Raw genomic sequence first — 18,732 nt, 5'->3', positions numbered from 1 at the left:
GGACAATGAACACAAAGGAAAGAAAAACTAATCTAGAAAGATTCATCCCAACTACAGGGCTTGGACTTCCTTGCTTACATATGAAAACTAGAGATATCTATACAATTTAAAACTAAAGCACATCTTTACAAAGATTTCAGATCTCATCTCAAGAACACTGAGATATTTGTAAGCCTCTACACTGAAAGTAAAACACCACTCCAAAGCTTGAATTCACTCTAATGCAAGGAAGCCATGTCTTACCTTTCAACTTCCACCAAAACACCTGCCTGTACTATCAATTCAGTCAAGAAGATGCATGCCAAACACCTTCCTCACATGCAAGCATCCCACACTGTGATGAAGTCTGCTTTCATAAAATCATAGAAAAGTAAGACTGAAAGGGACCACCATAGGTCAGCTAGTTCAGTGGTTTCAATCTTTTTTGTACTGGGCCCCATTTGTAACATCAATGGCTAGTCCCAACCCACTACCCCCCCAGGCCTGTTGTATATGGGGTGGGGAACAAGCAGCCCCTTGCAGGCTGGAACTCTGCCAGCCTGCATGGGAAAACCCACCGTTTCCCACATTTTTGTCCTTCAAAAGAGAATCCATTCTTAGCATTTGTTTGCAACCCTTTCACATATACTTGCAACCAATTCTGGACCGTGACCCACAGGCTGAGAAATGCTGACCTAGTCCAACCCCCTGACTGAGACAAGATCATCACTATCCACATGATTTGAGACTAAACCATAATCTAACCTTTTAGCAAAGCTACAGTCAACTCCGACACAAGACAAAGATGTAACATCCTAACCTGCCATGACACTTTTGTCATAGCTACCAACAAACTGAACACTAGAAGCCTCATCATAAGCTTTTATTGCTAACACTGAAATCACTTCCAACCTGCTACCCCTTGCACAAACTCCCTGTAAAAAAATTAGTCCCTTGCTCCCCAACGGTTAGAAGTCTAACTCACAGGCTAGTTTTTCAAAACCATGTCATAAATCTACAAGTCTTATCTTCTACATTTTAGTAGTTTTTCGCCATGCTTCATATCGACTCAGACCTCCAACGAATTAATAAAAAATAACTAATCGTATCCCTACTCCCACTTCTCTATTAAAGGCTAAAGAAACCAAATCTTTCTAATCTTTTAGAACACAAATTTTCCTTTACCCGTATGGCCCTTCTTTGGTAGGGGACTATTACTAGGGGTCTACCCAACTTGAAGCAGTAGCCAGCTGATTTTACAGGCAGAACATGGGGCTAGTCACTATTTGAGGGCTTATCGTGGCAGGGTCCCCCAGGCTTCTGATTGGCAGAGGGACCAGTGCCTCCCCACCACCACTGATTGCAGATGCCTATCCATCATATGGCCCCACCACTCACCACTGACTGGCTGAGGGCTGTCATGTAGGCTTGCTCCTCACTGTTGATTGGTGGAGAGGGGCAGGGCTGCAAGACAGGCAGCCCTCTCGGCCTATCAGCAGTGAGAGGTGAGGCGCCAGCAATCTTGCTTGTGCCAGCAGCCCCCCCTGTGTGGGGCAATGTAGCTGTGAGGACCACTAGTTCCCACTAGGGAGCCAGCATTTTATTTTTAGTAAGTTTTTTTCTCCCCTGCATACTTTGCAGTGATCACCCTATTTTGCAATTTCCATGAAATCTGCATAATCACAATTTGGGTAGGTCAAGAGCTAGACAAGGAATTCTTAAGTCAACTCTTGGAGGTAGTGAGGTCAGGTCAAAGGATGTGGTCATCATGGGTGACCTGAACTTTCCAGATGTCTGCTGGGAAGAGCAGTCAGCCAGGTCTGACCGCTCAGATAGGTTCCTAGCCAAAATGCAGGACCTCCATCTAACCCAGGAAGTTCACAGCCTGACCAGGGGAGACGCCTTGTTGGACCTGGTGCTGGTGAGGCGGCTACAGGTGCTCGACCACCTCGGCAACAGCGATCATCACCTGCTGGAATTCACAATCCAGCACAAGGTGGCAAAGGCCTGCAGCAAAGCAGCAGCCCTAGATTTCAGGAGGGCGGACTTCAATGAGCTAACAAGAATAGTCGGGGAAGCACTGAGGTCCCAGAGGGGAGTGGAGCCAGGTGTCCAAGAAGAGTGGTCGTTCCTTAAGAAGACGATCCTCCAAGTCCAAAGGAAGGTAATCCCAACACGGATCAAAGGGAGCAGGAGGGCGCAAAAACCCTCATGGCTCACCAAAAGCATCCAGGAATGTCTTCTAGCTAAAAGGGAGGCGCACACCCAATGGAAGGGAAGGGCCATCACCAGGGAGGATTATACTGCGGTTGCTCAGGGATGCAGGCGGGCAGTCAGGAAGGCCAAGGTGGAGATGGAACTGGGACTAGCTACCCGGATCAAGGACAACAAGAAGTCCTTTTTTAAATACATAGGGGGCAAAAAGAAGGTTCCGGGTAACGTGGGGCCCCCGCAAGATACGCTGGGAAATATGGTCATCACACCAAAAGACAAAGCTAACCTATTTAACAACTTCTTTGCCTCCATTTTCCTGAGCAGGGACCGGATCAGCGCTCCACTGGGCCCCCCTCAGGGGAAGCGCACCTAGGCCAAGGGTCAGTGAGAATCTAGTCAGGGAACTTCTGGAGGGGCTGGATGTATTTAAATCAGCAGGTCCGGATGATCACCAGCCCAGAGTGCTGCGGCAATTAGCTGAGGTCATTGCGGGACCCCTGACACGGCTTTACGAGCACTCGTGGTGCTCTGGTGTGGTGCCAGAGGACTGGAAGAGGGCCAATGTGGTTCGCATCTTCAAAAAAGGGAGGAAGGAGGACCCAGAGAACTCTAGGCCAGTTAGTCTTACCTCGATCCTGGGAAGCTTTCTGAGAGAATTATTCTGGCACATGTCCACGAGGGGCCAGCAGGGGAGATTATGCTTAGGGGCAACCAACACGGGTTCATTACAGGCAGGTCCTGTGAGACCAACCTGCTAGCTATCTACGACCAGGTCACCAAATCCTTAGATGCAGGGGTAGCAGTGGACAAAGCCTTCCTGGACTTTCGGAAGGCCTTTGACACTGTCTCACCCCATTCTCATTAAGAAACTGGGGGACTGTGGTGTCAACACCTACATAGTCAAATGAGTCACCAACTGGCTGGAGGGCTGCACCCAGTGGTGGTGGATGGGTCATTTTCGATTTCGAGGGATGTGGGCAGTGGGGTTCCGCAGGGCTCGGTCCTCGGGCCCGCACTGTTCAACATCTTCATCAGTGACTTGGACAAGGGGGTAAAAAGCACCCTGTTCAAATTTGCTGATGACACTAAGATGTGGGGGGATGTGGGCACATTAGAAGAAAGGAATAGGCTACAATCAGACCTAGACAGGTTACAGGGGTGGGTGGATGAAAATAGGATGGGATTCAACACCAACAAGTGCAAGGTGATGCACCTGGGGAGGAAGAACCAGCACCATACCTATAGGCTGGGGAACTCCCTTCTCATCAGCGCAGAGGCAGAAAAGAATCTCAGAGTCATCATTGACGCCAAGATGAACACAGGCCGGCAGTGTGGGGATGCAGTCAGGAAGGCCAACCTCACCTTGTCACGCATCCATAGATGCATCTCAGGCAGGTCCAGGGAGGTGATCCTCCCCCTCTATGCGGCACTGGTCAGGCCACAGCTGGAGTACTGCGTCCAGTTCTGGGCGCCACACTTCAAGAGGGATGTGGACAGCATGGAGAGGGTCCAGAGGAGGGCCACTTGCATGATCGGGGGCAGCAGGGCAGGCCCTACAAGGAGAGGCTATGGGACCTGAACCTATTCAGCCTCCACAAGAGAAGGCTGATGGGGGGATCTAGTGGCCTGTTACAAACTAGTCAGAGGGGACCAGCAGGCATTGGGGAAGTCTCTGTTCCCCCAAGCACTACCAGGAGTGACTAGAAATAACAGTCACAAGCTGGCTGAGGGTAAATTCAGATTAGACATCAGGAGGTGCTACTTCACTGTCAGGGCGGCTAAGATCTGGAACCAACTTCAAGGGAAATGGTGCTGGCTCCTACCCTGGGGGTCTTTAAGACAAGGCTAGACAATCACCTACTCTTTCCTGCCATGGCAGGGTGTCGGACTTGATGATCTTCTCAGGTCCCTTCTAACCCTATTAACTAACTAACTATGAAAACTACATATTATAAACTGAATTAATCTTTTCTGAACATAGATGACAAGCCATGCACACAGTACTCTAATTGCAATTTTACCAACAGATGTACAATAGAACTAATACTTCTCTGCTGTTACTACAACAATATTGCCTAATATTTCCCAGAATAACAGCAGCCTTTACTACGGCTGCATCAATGCTGCAGAATGGCCCTGAGCCACTAATCAGCCAATACGTCTAGATCGGGGTGTCATCCAGGGGTACATGTACCCCTAGGGGTACTTTGAAATGACTTAGGCGGTACACAGGGGGTGGGCAGGGGTAGAGTGCCACCACCCCGTGTTGCTGCCTCACAGAAGGAGGGCCAGGGTGGGGCAAGAGCAGGGCTGCACAGACGCTGCACTGCTGCTGCTCACTGTGCCCTTGCTCCGCGTCTGGCTGCTCAACACCCACCGCTCAGCGCCTTATGCCCCCCCACACCCCTCATGTCGGGCCACTCACTATCCTCCCCAGGGGTATAGTTACTAAAAAGGGGGCCAGCAGGGGTATACTTCCTAAAAAAGGTTGAAAACCACTGATGTAGATGATTCTTCTGCTGTCTCCAATCTTAGCTGCTAGTTTACTGCAAAATGCCTTGGTATTAACCCTTAAGAACTTTGCAGCTCAAACTATTAAGTTTCATGCTCCTATTTCTCCAATACACAGTGCATCTTTTCCTCCCCATACTGGCAATACTTCTCAGCTTTGGGTCACCTTGAAATTTCGTAAGCACACACCTAAATGAAAAATCTAAACACTACTGTTTGAGGCCAATCCCTAAGAAACACCACTAGTAACCTCTCTCCAACCTTATGATTTCCTTTTCAGTATTACCTTTTTGCAGTCTTCCCTTTAACCAGCTCTTTATCCAGGATACAATTCTACTATTCATATTCATCTTCTCCAACATACATGTTTCCCATGTGGTTCAACATCAAATGATTTGTTTATACAGATTAGATCAATTTCACTGCTCTTTCTTAAGTCTGTTATCCCACCAAAGAACAATCTCAGGTTAGTCCAACATGATCTACCTCGGATAATGCTACATTGCATTTTATCCCATTTTCTTTTTACTGCTGTTTTTGGCAATACCATCCCTTAAACTGTAAAGTCTGCATTATATCAAGGTCAAACTAACAGGTACAGATCTCTTGTTCCTAATTTTGTGACTAGAAACATTACAGACCAGATCCTATTCCACCAATAAAGTACTGAAATGGAATTTAGGCTTTTAAGTGCCTGTCTACACCATGGCACCTGTACGTCCCAGCCAACTTGTCTCACCCACCCATGCCTATGGGCACAATCCAAATCAAGGAAGTTGCTGGCAAGTTTGCTTACACCAGGGGGTCTCAAACCGTAGTACGTGTACTTCTGGAGAAACTGTACATGAGAGCAATTGTGTAATGGTGGATTTAATTTTCATTATACAATAAAAGTCCTGATATCTAGCATTTTACTAACTAGCATTTCTATTAACTAGAATTTCAGGCTGTCCTGCCAGATGCGACGGGGGAAGAAAGTTCACACATGGCAGTAGCCACCACCTACCACCCTGCGCTGCCAGCATTCTGCATGCAGCCACCACCAGCCCCCTCTCCCACGTGTGGCGGCCACCACCCCTCTCCACCTGCTCCGTGTCCGGCCAGAAGCCCCTGTGCCTCAAGGTAACTGGCATTTTTAGATTACCAGCACCCCCTTCATTCCAGAAAACAAGGCTTGTACGGTAATAATAATCAGCATTTAAGGGGTTAAAATATAAAATATATGATGGTAGAGTATGTGGGCAGCTGGTAAATCTGGAAGGGGGTACATAATAAGAAAGTTTGGGAACCTCTGTCTTATGCCATTGATCTTGAGAGCAACTGCTGGGCCAAGCCCAGAGTACCTCACCATGTACGTGTTGTTTGGAGCATGATGGAAGGCATAGACAGAGGAGATACAGATATGCCATGCCAAGGTCCATCCCGGAAGCACAGACAAGCTTTAAGTGTCTAAGCACAATCTTATTCCATCCTGCATGAGTCCCTGTAAAACAACTGATACAAAGGGTAAGTGTGTCTTCACCACTTTTTGCAATTTAGTCTTAAAACTAAGATGAAGGCATTTTGCAAAAATAAACACATTAATGGTTTTCAGGGACTCAATTAGAGCAGAATAGGAACACATTTAGATAGCCAAGTACCATTCAGATGTCTAACAAAGAATACATAAAATGACTCCAAGTTTGCTATTCTCTAGTCACAGGGTACAACCAGCCAGTTAGCAAGGATTTTTAATTAATCCATCACCAACTTGTAATTTTATAGCCATTTTTTCCAATAATCCAGAATGGATATAAAACCCAAGCCCGCTCCCTCAGTTCTCGTCACTATGAGCAAAATTTTGAATTCACCCTAGATGTGGAGACTGCCATTAACACATCCTCATTCCCATTAGACACCTCCTCTTATGCACCTTAATTCTTTGTGGTAGGCTTAGACAAAGAATTAATTCAGTATTTGTACTGTATCTAAATTATCCTTAAACTCCACTCTACCCTTAGTGTATAGATGCTCCACTTTAGTTCTCTATTTTGCAGCCTTTTGAAAGGCAAAAAGAAAACCTTTTGCTATTTATTTTTTCTGCTAGATTTAGCAAGCCATCTTGTGTTTTTGTGCCAGAAGCCAAATTACCTCTTTTTGAAAATAATTGAATTGACTAGAGAGAGGTTCAAGAGACCTGATCCTAGAAACCTGATCAGCCATCACCACTTTAACAAAAAAAAAAAAAGTTGCTTAACATGCATAGCCTCTGAGACGACTACAATCAGGATCATATTTTAAATACTGAATAAAAAAAAAAAATCAACCCATTTCTAAAAATAACCATTGTCCTTTGTTGGCAAGTACGATTACAGCTGCTGTGGATGTAAGTCTTCTCAAACAAGCTATAATCCACAGGATGTCATGTTACAATTGAAATAGAAAGACTGTAGAAAATGATGCTATAGATGACATCAGAGAAACATCAGCAGAAAGAAAGGTCTTCAAAACCCAGTTCTGTAATCATTTTAACAGGAATAATTTTAGCAAAAAGCAAGGAACCACCAAAATATTTTTAAGCTTGAGAAGTCAACAGCCAGTTGACTAGTAAATAAAAAATAAAGTTTGCTGAACAGCACCAAAACACTGGCATCTATGTGTTATACCCAATCATACCAATGGGTGCTTCAAGTTAGCAAAAACTTCCCTGAAGGATGTAAAGGACTACTCTCTCAAACAGAAAATTCTAATTCCCATCTAAAATGCTGTAACTAGAGTACCAAATAGGAAAAAAAACTGGAGCCCTTCTTTTGCATTATTCTTGTATCTGCCTAAAAGTAGTTATCTTCTTTAGGCTTCTCTGAGCTGTTTTAGATGTAAAATGTGAGCTATCTACTTAAATCAGAGCAGCAGAAACTGACTTTGGAGAAACACCTTTGCCTTAACCTTGAACAGAGAATTTTTTTTATCAGTGTCATTACCATCCATATCTACTGTGTCCATATGAAGTAACTAACTTAAGTGAAAAGGACCTCCACCCTAACAGACACACTAAAAAAATATAAAAGCCTGAAGGAAAAGTTTACTTGAAGCACCACCCTGTACACAATATCAGCTACACAGATCAAGTTACTTAGACACACCCTTCAGTGGGTCACCCACATGTCAACCTAGCAAGTTTCTTCTGCGTGGCCTCCAAAGACAAGCAGGACATACAAATTAGCGGAGTGACACCCAAGAACAAAACACACTTTCTCTGCACAAAACACAAGCAAACCTGAGAAGGCTAGCTGCATAAAGACTATCAAATCATGCCCCTCATCATGTTGGTATCACTGCAATGCAAATAATATCTCACTGCCACATCTCTTTCTGAGCAACATTAAAAACTGAGAAAAATAACAATATTCACATTCAAAAATGTCCTGTCAGAGAAGACATACTATATCTCCTAGGCCAGGGATAGACAACCCCCAGCATGAGTGCAAATTAGTAGCATGTGGAGACATTTTCCTTGGCGTGCCAGCAGGTGTGCCGAGGAAAACGTTTACAAAAAATTATTTTTTTTTCCCAAGTTGCTGCTCTGGGCTCTCTGCACAGCCACAGCTCCCAGCGCCAGGTAAGCACCAGGGCCAGGGCGAGGAGGGGGCAGGCACAGACAGGGAGGCTGAACCTGTATCTGTGGTGATGCTGAGAGTTTCACAAAGCTTTGCAAACTCAGCCACAAGCACCAAGGGTGAGGTCAGCACAACACCAATTGCACACAAAGGCAGTATATGAACTTATTTACTGTCACCAAGTTTCGAATTTTTAGAAAACCTGGTATTTACTGTATTAAAAAAAAAAAGAACATAGCAACATTTATGATTAACTATATTAATATGCAGTGCGTTCCTCCACGTACCCCCGACCTCAGTTTTGTTTTTCTGGCATGCCGGCATTCCAGCAGCTTACGAGGTAGACAGTGAGTTTTTTTCAGCATTCTGGCCAAAAACATTGCCTACCCCATCCTAGACTCATTTAACCTATTAATAAGCCAACAAACTAATTTAATCTAAAATGCCCTTTGGCTGGGGCTTGTTTATCCCAGATAAAACCCCAAGATCTGAGACCAATTTTGACAGGCACATGATACCATCAGAATGGTGCTTCATTGGGAAAGCAAAACAAGAACAAGCCTTCACTACACAGTACCCATCACCAGCTATGAAAAAGATAAGGAGCATAAGAAAGAACAAACATTGTTCTATCTAATCAGACAGAAACAAACTATTGAGTAGGACATGCCAGAGAACTGTTTTTAAACACCTTTTAACAGGAGTGACCTCACAAGAAGTTATAGCTTTTTTTCTGCCTAAACCTGCAAATGGAATTTAAACAATGCTTTATGGTTTGCTCAGTAATTTTTCCTTTACATTTCTCTTCCCCTTTGTGGTAAGTTCAACATTGTTGTGTAACATTATTTGGACTGTTATACAAAACATCACAGTAAGCAACAATGAGAACACAATCCTGCAGCGATAGGGCAAGCAGTGGCATTAACTCTCACAGCTGCCAGAGCCACCATCCCCTTGCAGCAGGGCCAGTTAACACCACCACATCTCACCCCATTTCTGGCCTATGAGGTCAAGTGAGTTTGACACCCCTGATCCAGAACAAACTGCTGATCATATTATGTTCAATCCTGCACAAAACAACATTACATTATTGCTTCCATCTCACTGCTGAAGACATTGAGAGTAAATTCTACATGACTTTCCAATTCAAGTCAATTAGCAAAAACACTATAAATATTCCTTTTCATATGGATAACAGATACAGCACGGTAAAATAAAACCAAGAGCAGAACCTTGCCTTCATACACTGCATGAAAGTTTGAAACAAGCAGCATGTTGTGCATAAATAACTAATGAAGTACCATGTCAGTCAACTAAATATTAAATCAACAGATTCATTAAAGGAGGTCCTTTCATTAGCTACTGTGTTTAATTTTTCTAAAGGACTGGAGATTTAGTTTTGAGCATTTTAGTCAGATTTAGTTTACACCTGCTTGCTTCTCTACTGTCTCCTTTCAGGGTAAGTTCAGATGTTCCACCACCCTAGCTTATGTTAGCATACTTCTATTTAAAGACCACCACTAAGAGTGCACCAATTTTTGGGGTCGATACCAAGATCCAATTTTTAAAGAGGCATATCGGCTGATACTAATCCTATTTCTAATACAGTGTGAAGAGCTGCCTCCAGCTGGTTAAGTCCGTTGTGGTGGAAGGGGAGGGGAGGGGCCTGGGGGCGCAAATCAACACCCCCACCACGAGGGAGGGGATAGGGGCAGGCACATCCCAGGGTAGGACGAAGCGGAGTGCGGGATGGAACCATGGCTCGTCGGGGGGGAAGGTGGCTTCCACCATTGTGTCCACCCCAGGAGGGCACCGGGGGGGGTTGAGGGGGCAGGCGGAGGCATGTGCCCCTGGATCTGTGTGGGGTGGGCTGGAGCTGGGGCTGCACCACATTGTTCTCACCAGAGGCTGGGCTCGGGGCGGGGGCTACGGAATGGGCTGCAGCCACCCCAAATTTTGTTGTAGCTCTCTACCAATGTGGCTGTGCACCTGGCGCAGCCTCGGCTCTTGCTAGAGTGTGGGGGGAGGCAGGGGTTGAACTGGGGCTGCGCCAGACACATGGTGGCAATGAGAGGGAGCTACAGTGAAATCTGGGTTGGCTGCAGCCCCCTCCGTAGCCCATGTCCTGAGCCCAGCCCCTGGCAAGGAGAGCCCAGTGCAGCCTTGGTTCCAGCCTGCAGCTGTGGCCTGCCCACCACACGCAAATCCAGGGCCACATGGCCCCAATGTCCTCCCAGAGTGCATGCTGCAACTGGAGCTGCTCATCTCCCTTTATTTTTTTTGAGTGTTACGTTTTTCACAGTAGTGCCTAAAGCACCTTTCTTCCTTCCCTAACATATCAAGGGACACTACCTAGAAACTTGCTAGAAAAGTCATTGTTTCTAGAGTTAGTACAGCAAAGCAAACCAGCAAGTGAAAATGTGAGGATGCCAAAGAAAATGGTATAAACTCATGAAGCTATACAAAATTTAATCCACTGTATTTCCTCATCCTATTCATTTTTCTAAAGCAATATAAACATAAACTAAGTAAATATAAGCCAAGACAAAAAAGATTTTCTTCTGCCGCATAAACAATACTAATTAGAATACATTATGAGATCTGGGGGCTCCCAAATCGAAGATTTGGAACCTAATTTTACGCTCACAAGTTTGAAAATTATGACTAAGTGTTACTGTGTACACTACAGCACTAATTTTTCATTATATTTTTGTATTACCCATGTCAAGCTTTAACCAAGTTCTATAACCAAACAGTGTACATCTCAAATTTGGTTACTATTGTCTTTAACTGTCTAACTCAGTAGTGCACAGCCTTTTGGTCCTGTGGGCTAGACAAAGGATAAGTGGCATGGGCTTAGCAGCAGGCTGAATCTCACATGTAGCTGGCACACAGGGTGAGTCCACAGGTACAATCTAGTGTAAATCCACACACCAACTCCAGCTGCAGAGCAACTCCACATGCCAGAATGATTCAGTGCACAGACCCATGTCATCCAGCGTGCTGGGCTCCTTACAGGCTCAGAAAGTTGGTGGCAAAAGAGCAGTGGGTCTAAAAGCTGTGGTAATTAATGTTGCCAGTGCTCCCCCATAACCAAATTTCCATATTCCTGGGAAGTATCCATGGCCAGGTGACATGGCCCCACAGGCTGGAGGTTAAGCACCACTTGTCTAACCTGCTTGAGTACAATATAAAGCCTTTTATTGGAAGATGGTACAACTTCGTATCCACAGGTAATTTCAGAAGTAAACAAAGTAACACAAAAATACAGCTTTCATTCTATTGTGTAAAAATCATTATTCTACAGACGCTTCTGCAAAGACTGGGTAAAATCCTACTCCATATTGCATACGTCCCTGAAAATCCATTAACTTGTCCACCTTTGTATCATAAAATCATCTTAAAACTAAGATTTAAAAAGACAGTAAAGAGAAGAAGTACTCGCCCATCTTTTGAGTTAGTGCATTTAAAAAAAAACCAAACAGAGTAGAATGGGACAATGTTAAGGCAACTAAAGTACACTCAAGTGCCTAACAGGCTGAACAGGAACTGGCCCACTGTAATCAGCAAATTAATGAAGTAGAACTACTGTGAAAGAGATACTAGCTAGTACTGCAGCTTATAAGGGACACTGTAATGAATATCAATAACTATATAAGCATACTATTAAGAAAACCCTAAAACTAAGAAAGAAGTTGCCTACTGCCTCCTGATGCTTCCTAATGGTACTTTTCCCAGTATTTTGGCCAGCCTAATATTAAACAACACAGAGACACTTCCAGCACTTCCTACATATAAAACGTGAACATGCATTAGTTATAAGCTTTGTTCAAACAAATATTTGTGCAATATCAAGTAACCGCAAGGTGAGCTGCCTCTAAGGAAGACTTGTGTTCAGCCTCACCTATAACATTTACTTCAATTTACAGTTCACATGACACAAACACGTGACTGACAAAACCAGGCTAAATGAAAGATAAAGGCAGCCCAACTTCAGTCACAAAAAGTACTCCGGAGGAAGAGGGCTGTGTGAATTTCTTCACATGGAGAGACTCTCTTTTTAGGATCTGGAAAGTATATGCCTACAGGGAACAGGAACCAGTTGGGAGAACTGAGAAAAAGACTTGTTTAAAAATGTGTTAATAAATTAGACACCCAAGGAGAATAGGTGGTTAATGAGAAAACACCCTCAGTGTATGAATCTGGGCAAGATGAGAGACTAACAGTGGAGGTACCTGAAACCAGCTTATAGTCTCTTCTATATCCTTACCCGTCTTCGGTCAATGTATCATAGGCCTGAAACTGAAGTACTTAAAATGCTGAATGCATTAAACTGTATTGAACAAAAAGCTGGTTGATTTGATAAACAAACCTATACTATTCATATTACTTTGAGTGTTTGGATTTGTATTTAAAACAATCATAAAAGCATGAATCCTGTCCTGCATTTAAGACAATGAAGATCAAATTCCTCTCCTTAGACAAGGAACATCCATATGGCAACTACAGAAACATTTTATAGTTTCATAGTTGGTAGGGTTGGAAGGGACCTGAGCAGATCATCAAGTCCGACCCCCTGCCATGGCAAGAAAGAGTACTGGGGTCAAACGACCCTGGCAAGGTGTTCATCTAGCCTCCTTTTAAAGATCCCTAGGATAGGAACCAGCACCACTTCTTTTGGAAGTTGGTTCCAGAGCCTAGCCGCCCTGACAGTGAAGTAGCGCCTACTGCTGTCTAGCCTAAATCTACCCTCTGCCAGCTTGTGACTGTTATTTCTAGTCACTCCTGGTGGGAACAGGGACTCCCTCAATGCCTGCTGGTCCCTTCTGACTAGTTTGTAACAGGCCACTAGATCTCCACCTCAGCCTTCTCTTGTGGAGGCTGAACAGGTTCAGGTCCTGTAGCCTCTCCTTGTAGGGCCTGCCCTGCTGACCCCTGATCATGCAGGTGGCCCTCCTCTAGACCCTCTCCATGTTGTTCACATCCCTCCTGAAGTACATTTTAATGGAAGGGTAATTAAGTTTTTTTTAATGCTGTTTTACAACAGGCAATGAAGAGAGAGAAAAATCGCAAAAGACTAGGTCTCCAAAGATCACCAGCAAATGCTATGCAAACCAGCTCATCACAGTTTAGAAACAGCAACATAAACAAAAACAACTTCGTAAGAAGTCTATTATTAAAGCAAAAACCCCTGGAAGAAATCACTTGAAAGATGATAAATTGAACATTGTCACATTTATTTGAACAGTCAAGTGCTATACAGAAGTAGATTATGCTGTCCAAATATTAGACAATTGTTTCCATGAAAGAGAGAATGCATACCATTTGACAGCCAAGTTTTGCACCTCGCCATTCTTATCCTCTAGTAATTTTAGAATCATCTTCACCACCTTCCTTTCACTGTCATCATCGAGCTTGATGGAATCTTTCTGTAATTCTGTCATCAGGTCATTTGTAGCCATAAACCTGCCCAAAAGAAAAATCAAACCATTGTGTCATAAATAGCCTGCATCCATTTAACCATACAGTTCAAGATTATGTTTTCTTCATGCCAGATGAAATTTAGTCTATTTAAAACTATATTAATGTTACCAGTCAGAAGTATTATTACAGGGTCAGAAGCACTATTTTAACTACTTATACTGGGGGAAAAGCTAATTCAAGAAAAATCACTTATAGTATTTCTCATACATCAAGAACAACATTTATGTTGAAGTTTTCCCTAAGAACAAGGGGAAGTACAACCTTTATTTTTAGTGTTTACATTATTTTAGGGACTAGAGATCTACAAAGAGAATAAAAAGCACAGGTTAAGAATGGAATCCATTCCTAGTCTTAAAGCAATATTATGAATGGCTTCAGATATTTTGTAAAAAACTTTTCCAAATCTAAAACCAAAAAAAGCATTGTCACAGGTCTAACTGTGCAAAACTAACTGAAGCAAAACCTAACTGAAGACAAGATAATTAAACTGTTTTACATTTATCTTTTGTATTTTCTTTCTCCTAGATAGACTATAGGTTTCTCAGACCTAAAACATGGTCATTTACACATTTTTCAGTACCTAGTTTTGATTTCCCATGCTCCTTTGGAGAAGACTACCAAATTCTATGTTTAATTATGATCTGTGGGCCAGAGTATATAGAACTCAAGTGAAGAGAGTGGTATTTATTTGTAACTAATCATTTAGCAATTTGTTTTATGTCCATTCATTCCTGCAAAAACTACCTGTTAGGACCCCACTACATATGCCTTATATTTCTCCTTTTTGTTTACATTTCTTCTTCATTCTGCACTTGCATCTATTTTGAGTTTCAAACTAAGTATGCTTCTATACCAGTGGTTTTCCACTTTTCATTTGTAGACTCCTAAAAAATTTCAAATGAAGGTCCAGACACCTTTGGAAATTTCACATGGAGGTGGTGATTCCTTTGAGTTGTAAGTGTGGTATTCACATACTTTTGATTGATCACAGGCATCTTTCACAGACCCCTTAAGACACAGTTTGCAGACCCCCAGAGGTCCACGGACCACAGGTTGAAAATCACTGTTCTATACCATCACATGCTACCATTTAGCTACCGAAATGATCAACACTTAAGCAGCTAATGCTGATATTTGGGCTTTAATTACTTCAGTGGGACTCAGGCAGACATCTCAGCATCATCCAAGCTCAGGTCACACCTGGAAAGTTACCCCTACAGCCTTAAATACAGAGATGAAGTAGAACACCTTCCTCATGCAGTCTTGATTTGCTTAGTCCCACTGAAGCCAATCCTAACCTGGGAGGGACCAGATGAGCCAAAAATATCTAAATGATTAGTCTCAACAGGACCTACATTTAAGCAAGACCAGGAAAACAGCTGGAGACAAAGTCAAAATTGAAAAGTAAAGAAAACGGAAGAGTGGGATGGTAATATGGACACAAGCAAGACAGTTGAGCACTTAGGCATACATTCAATAAAACTAAATCCAGTTTCTGAACTACCTTTCACTTCCTTCTTCTAACTCCACTTGATACCCGGTTTACTTTGGGCTCATTTCCTGATCACCAACATCTACTTCCCAGGCCTGATTAACCTCAGATTTTCTCAATCTTTACCCACCAACAACTCAACTTATGCTCTCTCAGTCCAGCAACAGCTCCCTCTTCAAAACTGCAAGCCAAGAGCCCTCCCACACAGTCTTCCATGTAACATATACATGAAGTGACAATTTAAATCATATACAACTAGGAAAAATAACTGGCACTTAAAAACCTAGTCTTCCCTAGTCTGGGCTTGGTTTTTCATCACAGCCCCTTTCTTCCCCAGACTTGCTGTACTCAACATGGCCTGAAGAGGACAATCAGGCAGTGATGTCCCAATAACTGCTACAGATCGCACTTACAAGTTTTCAGCTCTATTTCCTGAGGAACAGACTGTGCCTGCTTTAGCAGGGGTGATGGCCCTGCAGTAAGGGCAACTAATCGAAAAAGAAAAAATTAAACTAATCACAAATGATGGATAATTTAGATTTAAACTGAATCTTAATTTTTTTAGATAGGTAAACTGTTACTTATTCATTACTTTCACAAGGTGTTTTCTAACTTAGTTTGTTCATTCTTTTCCTTGATAGCATGTTTACAGCTAAATCAGGGGTAGGCAACCGCCCACACAGGTGCCAGAGTGTGTCAAACAAAGGCATTTTACTTGGCACACGTGCCTCAAGGCAGATGACAGAGAAGGGGCACTGCCACAACAAGGACTGGATCTTAGAAGTTGAGGTTGCAGGTGTTTTTCACACTCTACCCAAAAACTTTGCTGACCCTAATCTAAACTGTTGTTCTTTCAATGGCTATGTTCTCTGAACTACTCAACACCCTATAACATCAAGGAGCCATAAGAAAACTGATCTTTAACACAAAGACTTGGTTCTGCATGCAAATACATGACAAATTCAATGCATCTCAATTCTTAATCATATATCTTGTAATCTGCAAATTCAAAGACTAATCAAAAGTTAAGAAATATATAAATACATAAACAGTTTCACAAAGTACACATATACCTTTTGAGGTGAAAAATACCTAGTACAGAACTCCTACTCCTCAATTAATGCCTAATAAGCTTTAGCTACTTTTTTCTTTTGCTTTCAAGTTCAGCCAAATATGTCTGGTCTCACACAGGTCATTTTGGGGCAAAATACTGAAGCCCGCTCAAACCTGCATTTAGTAGTCATGTGACTAGACCTCTCCAGAAGTTAGTCACCACAAAAATCTAAGAAAACTCACTTTAAGCATGTGTAAAGAACAAGTTTGGGAAAGGCTGCCTAAATTTTAAAAAGCTCAAGAGATAAGGTTTAAGAGAAACCACTCTCAAGGCTTAAAATTTGATTGTTAAAATACCAGCTTTCAAGTAATTTAGAAGGCTATTACATACTAATATACTTTCCCTTGTAAAGGTATAGCCTAAGCCTAGACCATTTTTAGGGCGTTGTACTGTGAATTAGAAAGAAACTCCCATCAGTATCTAATGGCGAAATCCAATCACATGTCCCTAATGTTACAACTGCTCCCAGAAGACACAGATAAAACACATATACCTGTAAACCAGAGCCCACAGACCATCTCTTTCCTACTGCACAGAAAAAACACTCTGAAGCAGTCTGGTTAGGAGGCACATGCTCCCGCAGCAACTAAAGGCCGAGTGCTGAAGTTCAGTGCAATACAAGAGAACCAGAAAACCAGCTTGTTTTCACTTTTGTCTAGAATTTTTTAAACCATCTCATATATTTTCCACCGCCTGCAGCAGGAAGCATACCTGCCACTTAGATTTTTCTGGACTTTATTTATTGGGCTCAAAACAAGATTTTAACCTAAAACCTTCAAGCAGCTGAACCCTTTGGCTTCCCACTGCTGGCTCCAGGTTTGGTTTCTTTTTTTGAAAAAGGGGGAGGGGAGCCACCTTCGCCCACATCACAAGTATCTGATTAAAGGGTGGCAGTGCCAGGTCCTGAGCCAGCCTCTGCGCTCTCCCTTCACACAGGACGAGCCTTTGGAGGGCTCCGGATGAGGCTGTCAGGGCAGCCGGCGGCCTTTGGGGGCGGGGAAGGTCTCAACGCCTCCACAGGCCGCTCCCGCGGCGCTTGCCTAGGCCGCGAGACCGCCGCCGCGCGAGGGCGGAGCGGGAGCAGGCGCGGGCCGCGGACACGCGGGGCCTCCCGGAGGGAGGGGGGGGAAGGGCGGCGAGCCGCCGAGCGGGCTGGGGTGGGGGGGGAGGGGCGGGGCCGGCGGCCACCTGAAGTCCTTGTCGCTGGACGTCATTTTCTCCAGCAGGTTGGAGATGTGGTACGAGGCGCTCGCCATATCGAGGGGCCCGCGCGGGGGGGGCGGCTCTCCTCGCTCTCGCCGGCTCCACCTCGCCTGCCGCCGCCGATGCCGGTGCTGGGGGCGGGGCCGGGCTCTGGGGAGCGGCGGATCAGCGAGGCCGGCGCGGGGCGGGCAGGCGCATGGCCGCGGGGCGGGGGAAGGGAAAGGGCAGCGCCGACGGCAGCCGCTCGCTCGTTCGCTTGCTCGCGCTCGGGGCGAGGTCAAAGGTCACGGAGAGTCTCGCGAGCCGCGCGGCGCCGCCACCGATTGGTCTGGAGGGGCCGTTGGTGGCGTCCCCGTGACGTCAGAGCGGACGTGGCGCAAGACGTGCGCGGGAGGGACCGGGGCAGCGGTTAAGGGAGGAGGCGCGCGAGCTGCGAGGACTACCCATCCCGGCGTGCAACGGGTCGGACCAAGGTATGCTGGGCCTCCGCGACTCTCGCCGCGCGTTGAACACGGAGAGGCGGAGAGCTCGTTCTGTGCGCTGCATGCCGGGACCCGTAGTCCCCGCCCGGGGGCGCCCGCGCTTGTCCTTGGCATGAAAGTATGTCGCCTCAGCGGGATGACGTGAGGGGGCGGGGACAGGGCGCGTCCGCCTCCTCCCTTGTCCGCCTCTGTGCGCGGGAAACCCCGGGCTGCCGAGCTCGCTCCTCGCAGCCCGTCGGGAGAGGCTTTGCAGTGACCGCCCGGGCCGAGGTGGACGTAAGCCTGAATATTTTCCCGCTTTGAGGCTTCCTGGATGGGCGGGCGCAGCCCCTACCTCTGCGATTCTGCCGGCAGGCAGGCAGGGTGGAAGCCTTGCTAGGATTGCCTCGCAGGACAAACCTAGAGATTCCCAGTAGGGTCCCACAGTGTTCAAAAGCCTTTTGGCCTCTTGTGCCCTTTCTGATGGCTTTGCCACATTAAACTCACTCTTGTATTTTTCTGTAAGGGGAAAATTAAGAGTGAAAAGAGCAGGGGTGGTGCAAGTCTCCTTACAGGTGCCTGAAGTCTGAAAAGGTGAAGCACTACACCAGAGTACTACTCCAACCCCAAGATCAGTGTTAGAAACGGAATATTGTTAGAAATGGAGTATTGTTAGAA

At 44.9% G+C, this 18,732-nt stretch overlaps 1 protein-coding gene across 1 annotated transcript in view; it reads right to left on the bottom strand.

Moving 5' to 3' along the window:
• CAND1 (cullin associated and neddylation dissociated 1) overlaps nucleotides 1-17,958 on the bottom strand; it is a 50,835-nt gene extending 32,877 nt beyond the window's left edge. The window contains exons 1-2 of the mRNA XM_090042482.1: nucleotides 17,579-17,958; nucleotides 13,623-13,766 (exon numbers count right to left, since the gene is read on the bottom strand). Coding sequence (XP_089898608.1) covers nucleotides 13,623-13,766; nucleotides 17,579-17,646 — 212 coding nt within the window. The 5' untranslated portion in view covers nucleotides 17,647-17,958. The remainder of the gene's footprint in view (nucleotides 1-13,622; nucleotides 13,767-17,578) is intronic.
• Nucleotides 17,959-18,732: the final 774 nt, after the last annotated feature.

This window comes from Crocodylus siamensis, chromosome 4 (genome assembly GCF_052110815.1).
Source record: "Crocodylus siamensis isolate JL-2025a chromosome 4, ASM5211081v1, whole genome shotgun sequence".
Lineage (NCBI taxonomy): Eukaryota > Metazoa > Chordata > Crocodylia > Crocodylidae > Crocodylus > Crocodylus siamensis.
The sequence above is the reverse complement of the archived record's forward strand: the minus strand, read 5'-3'. Positions and strand labels throughout refer to the sequence as shown.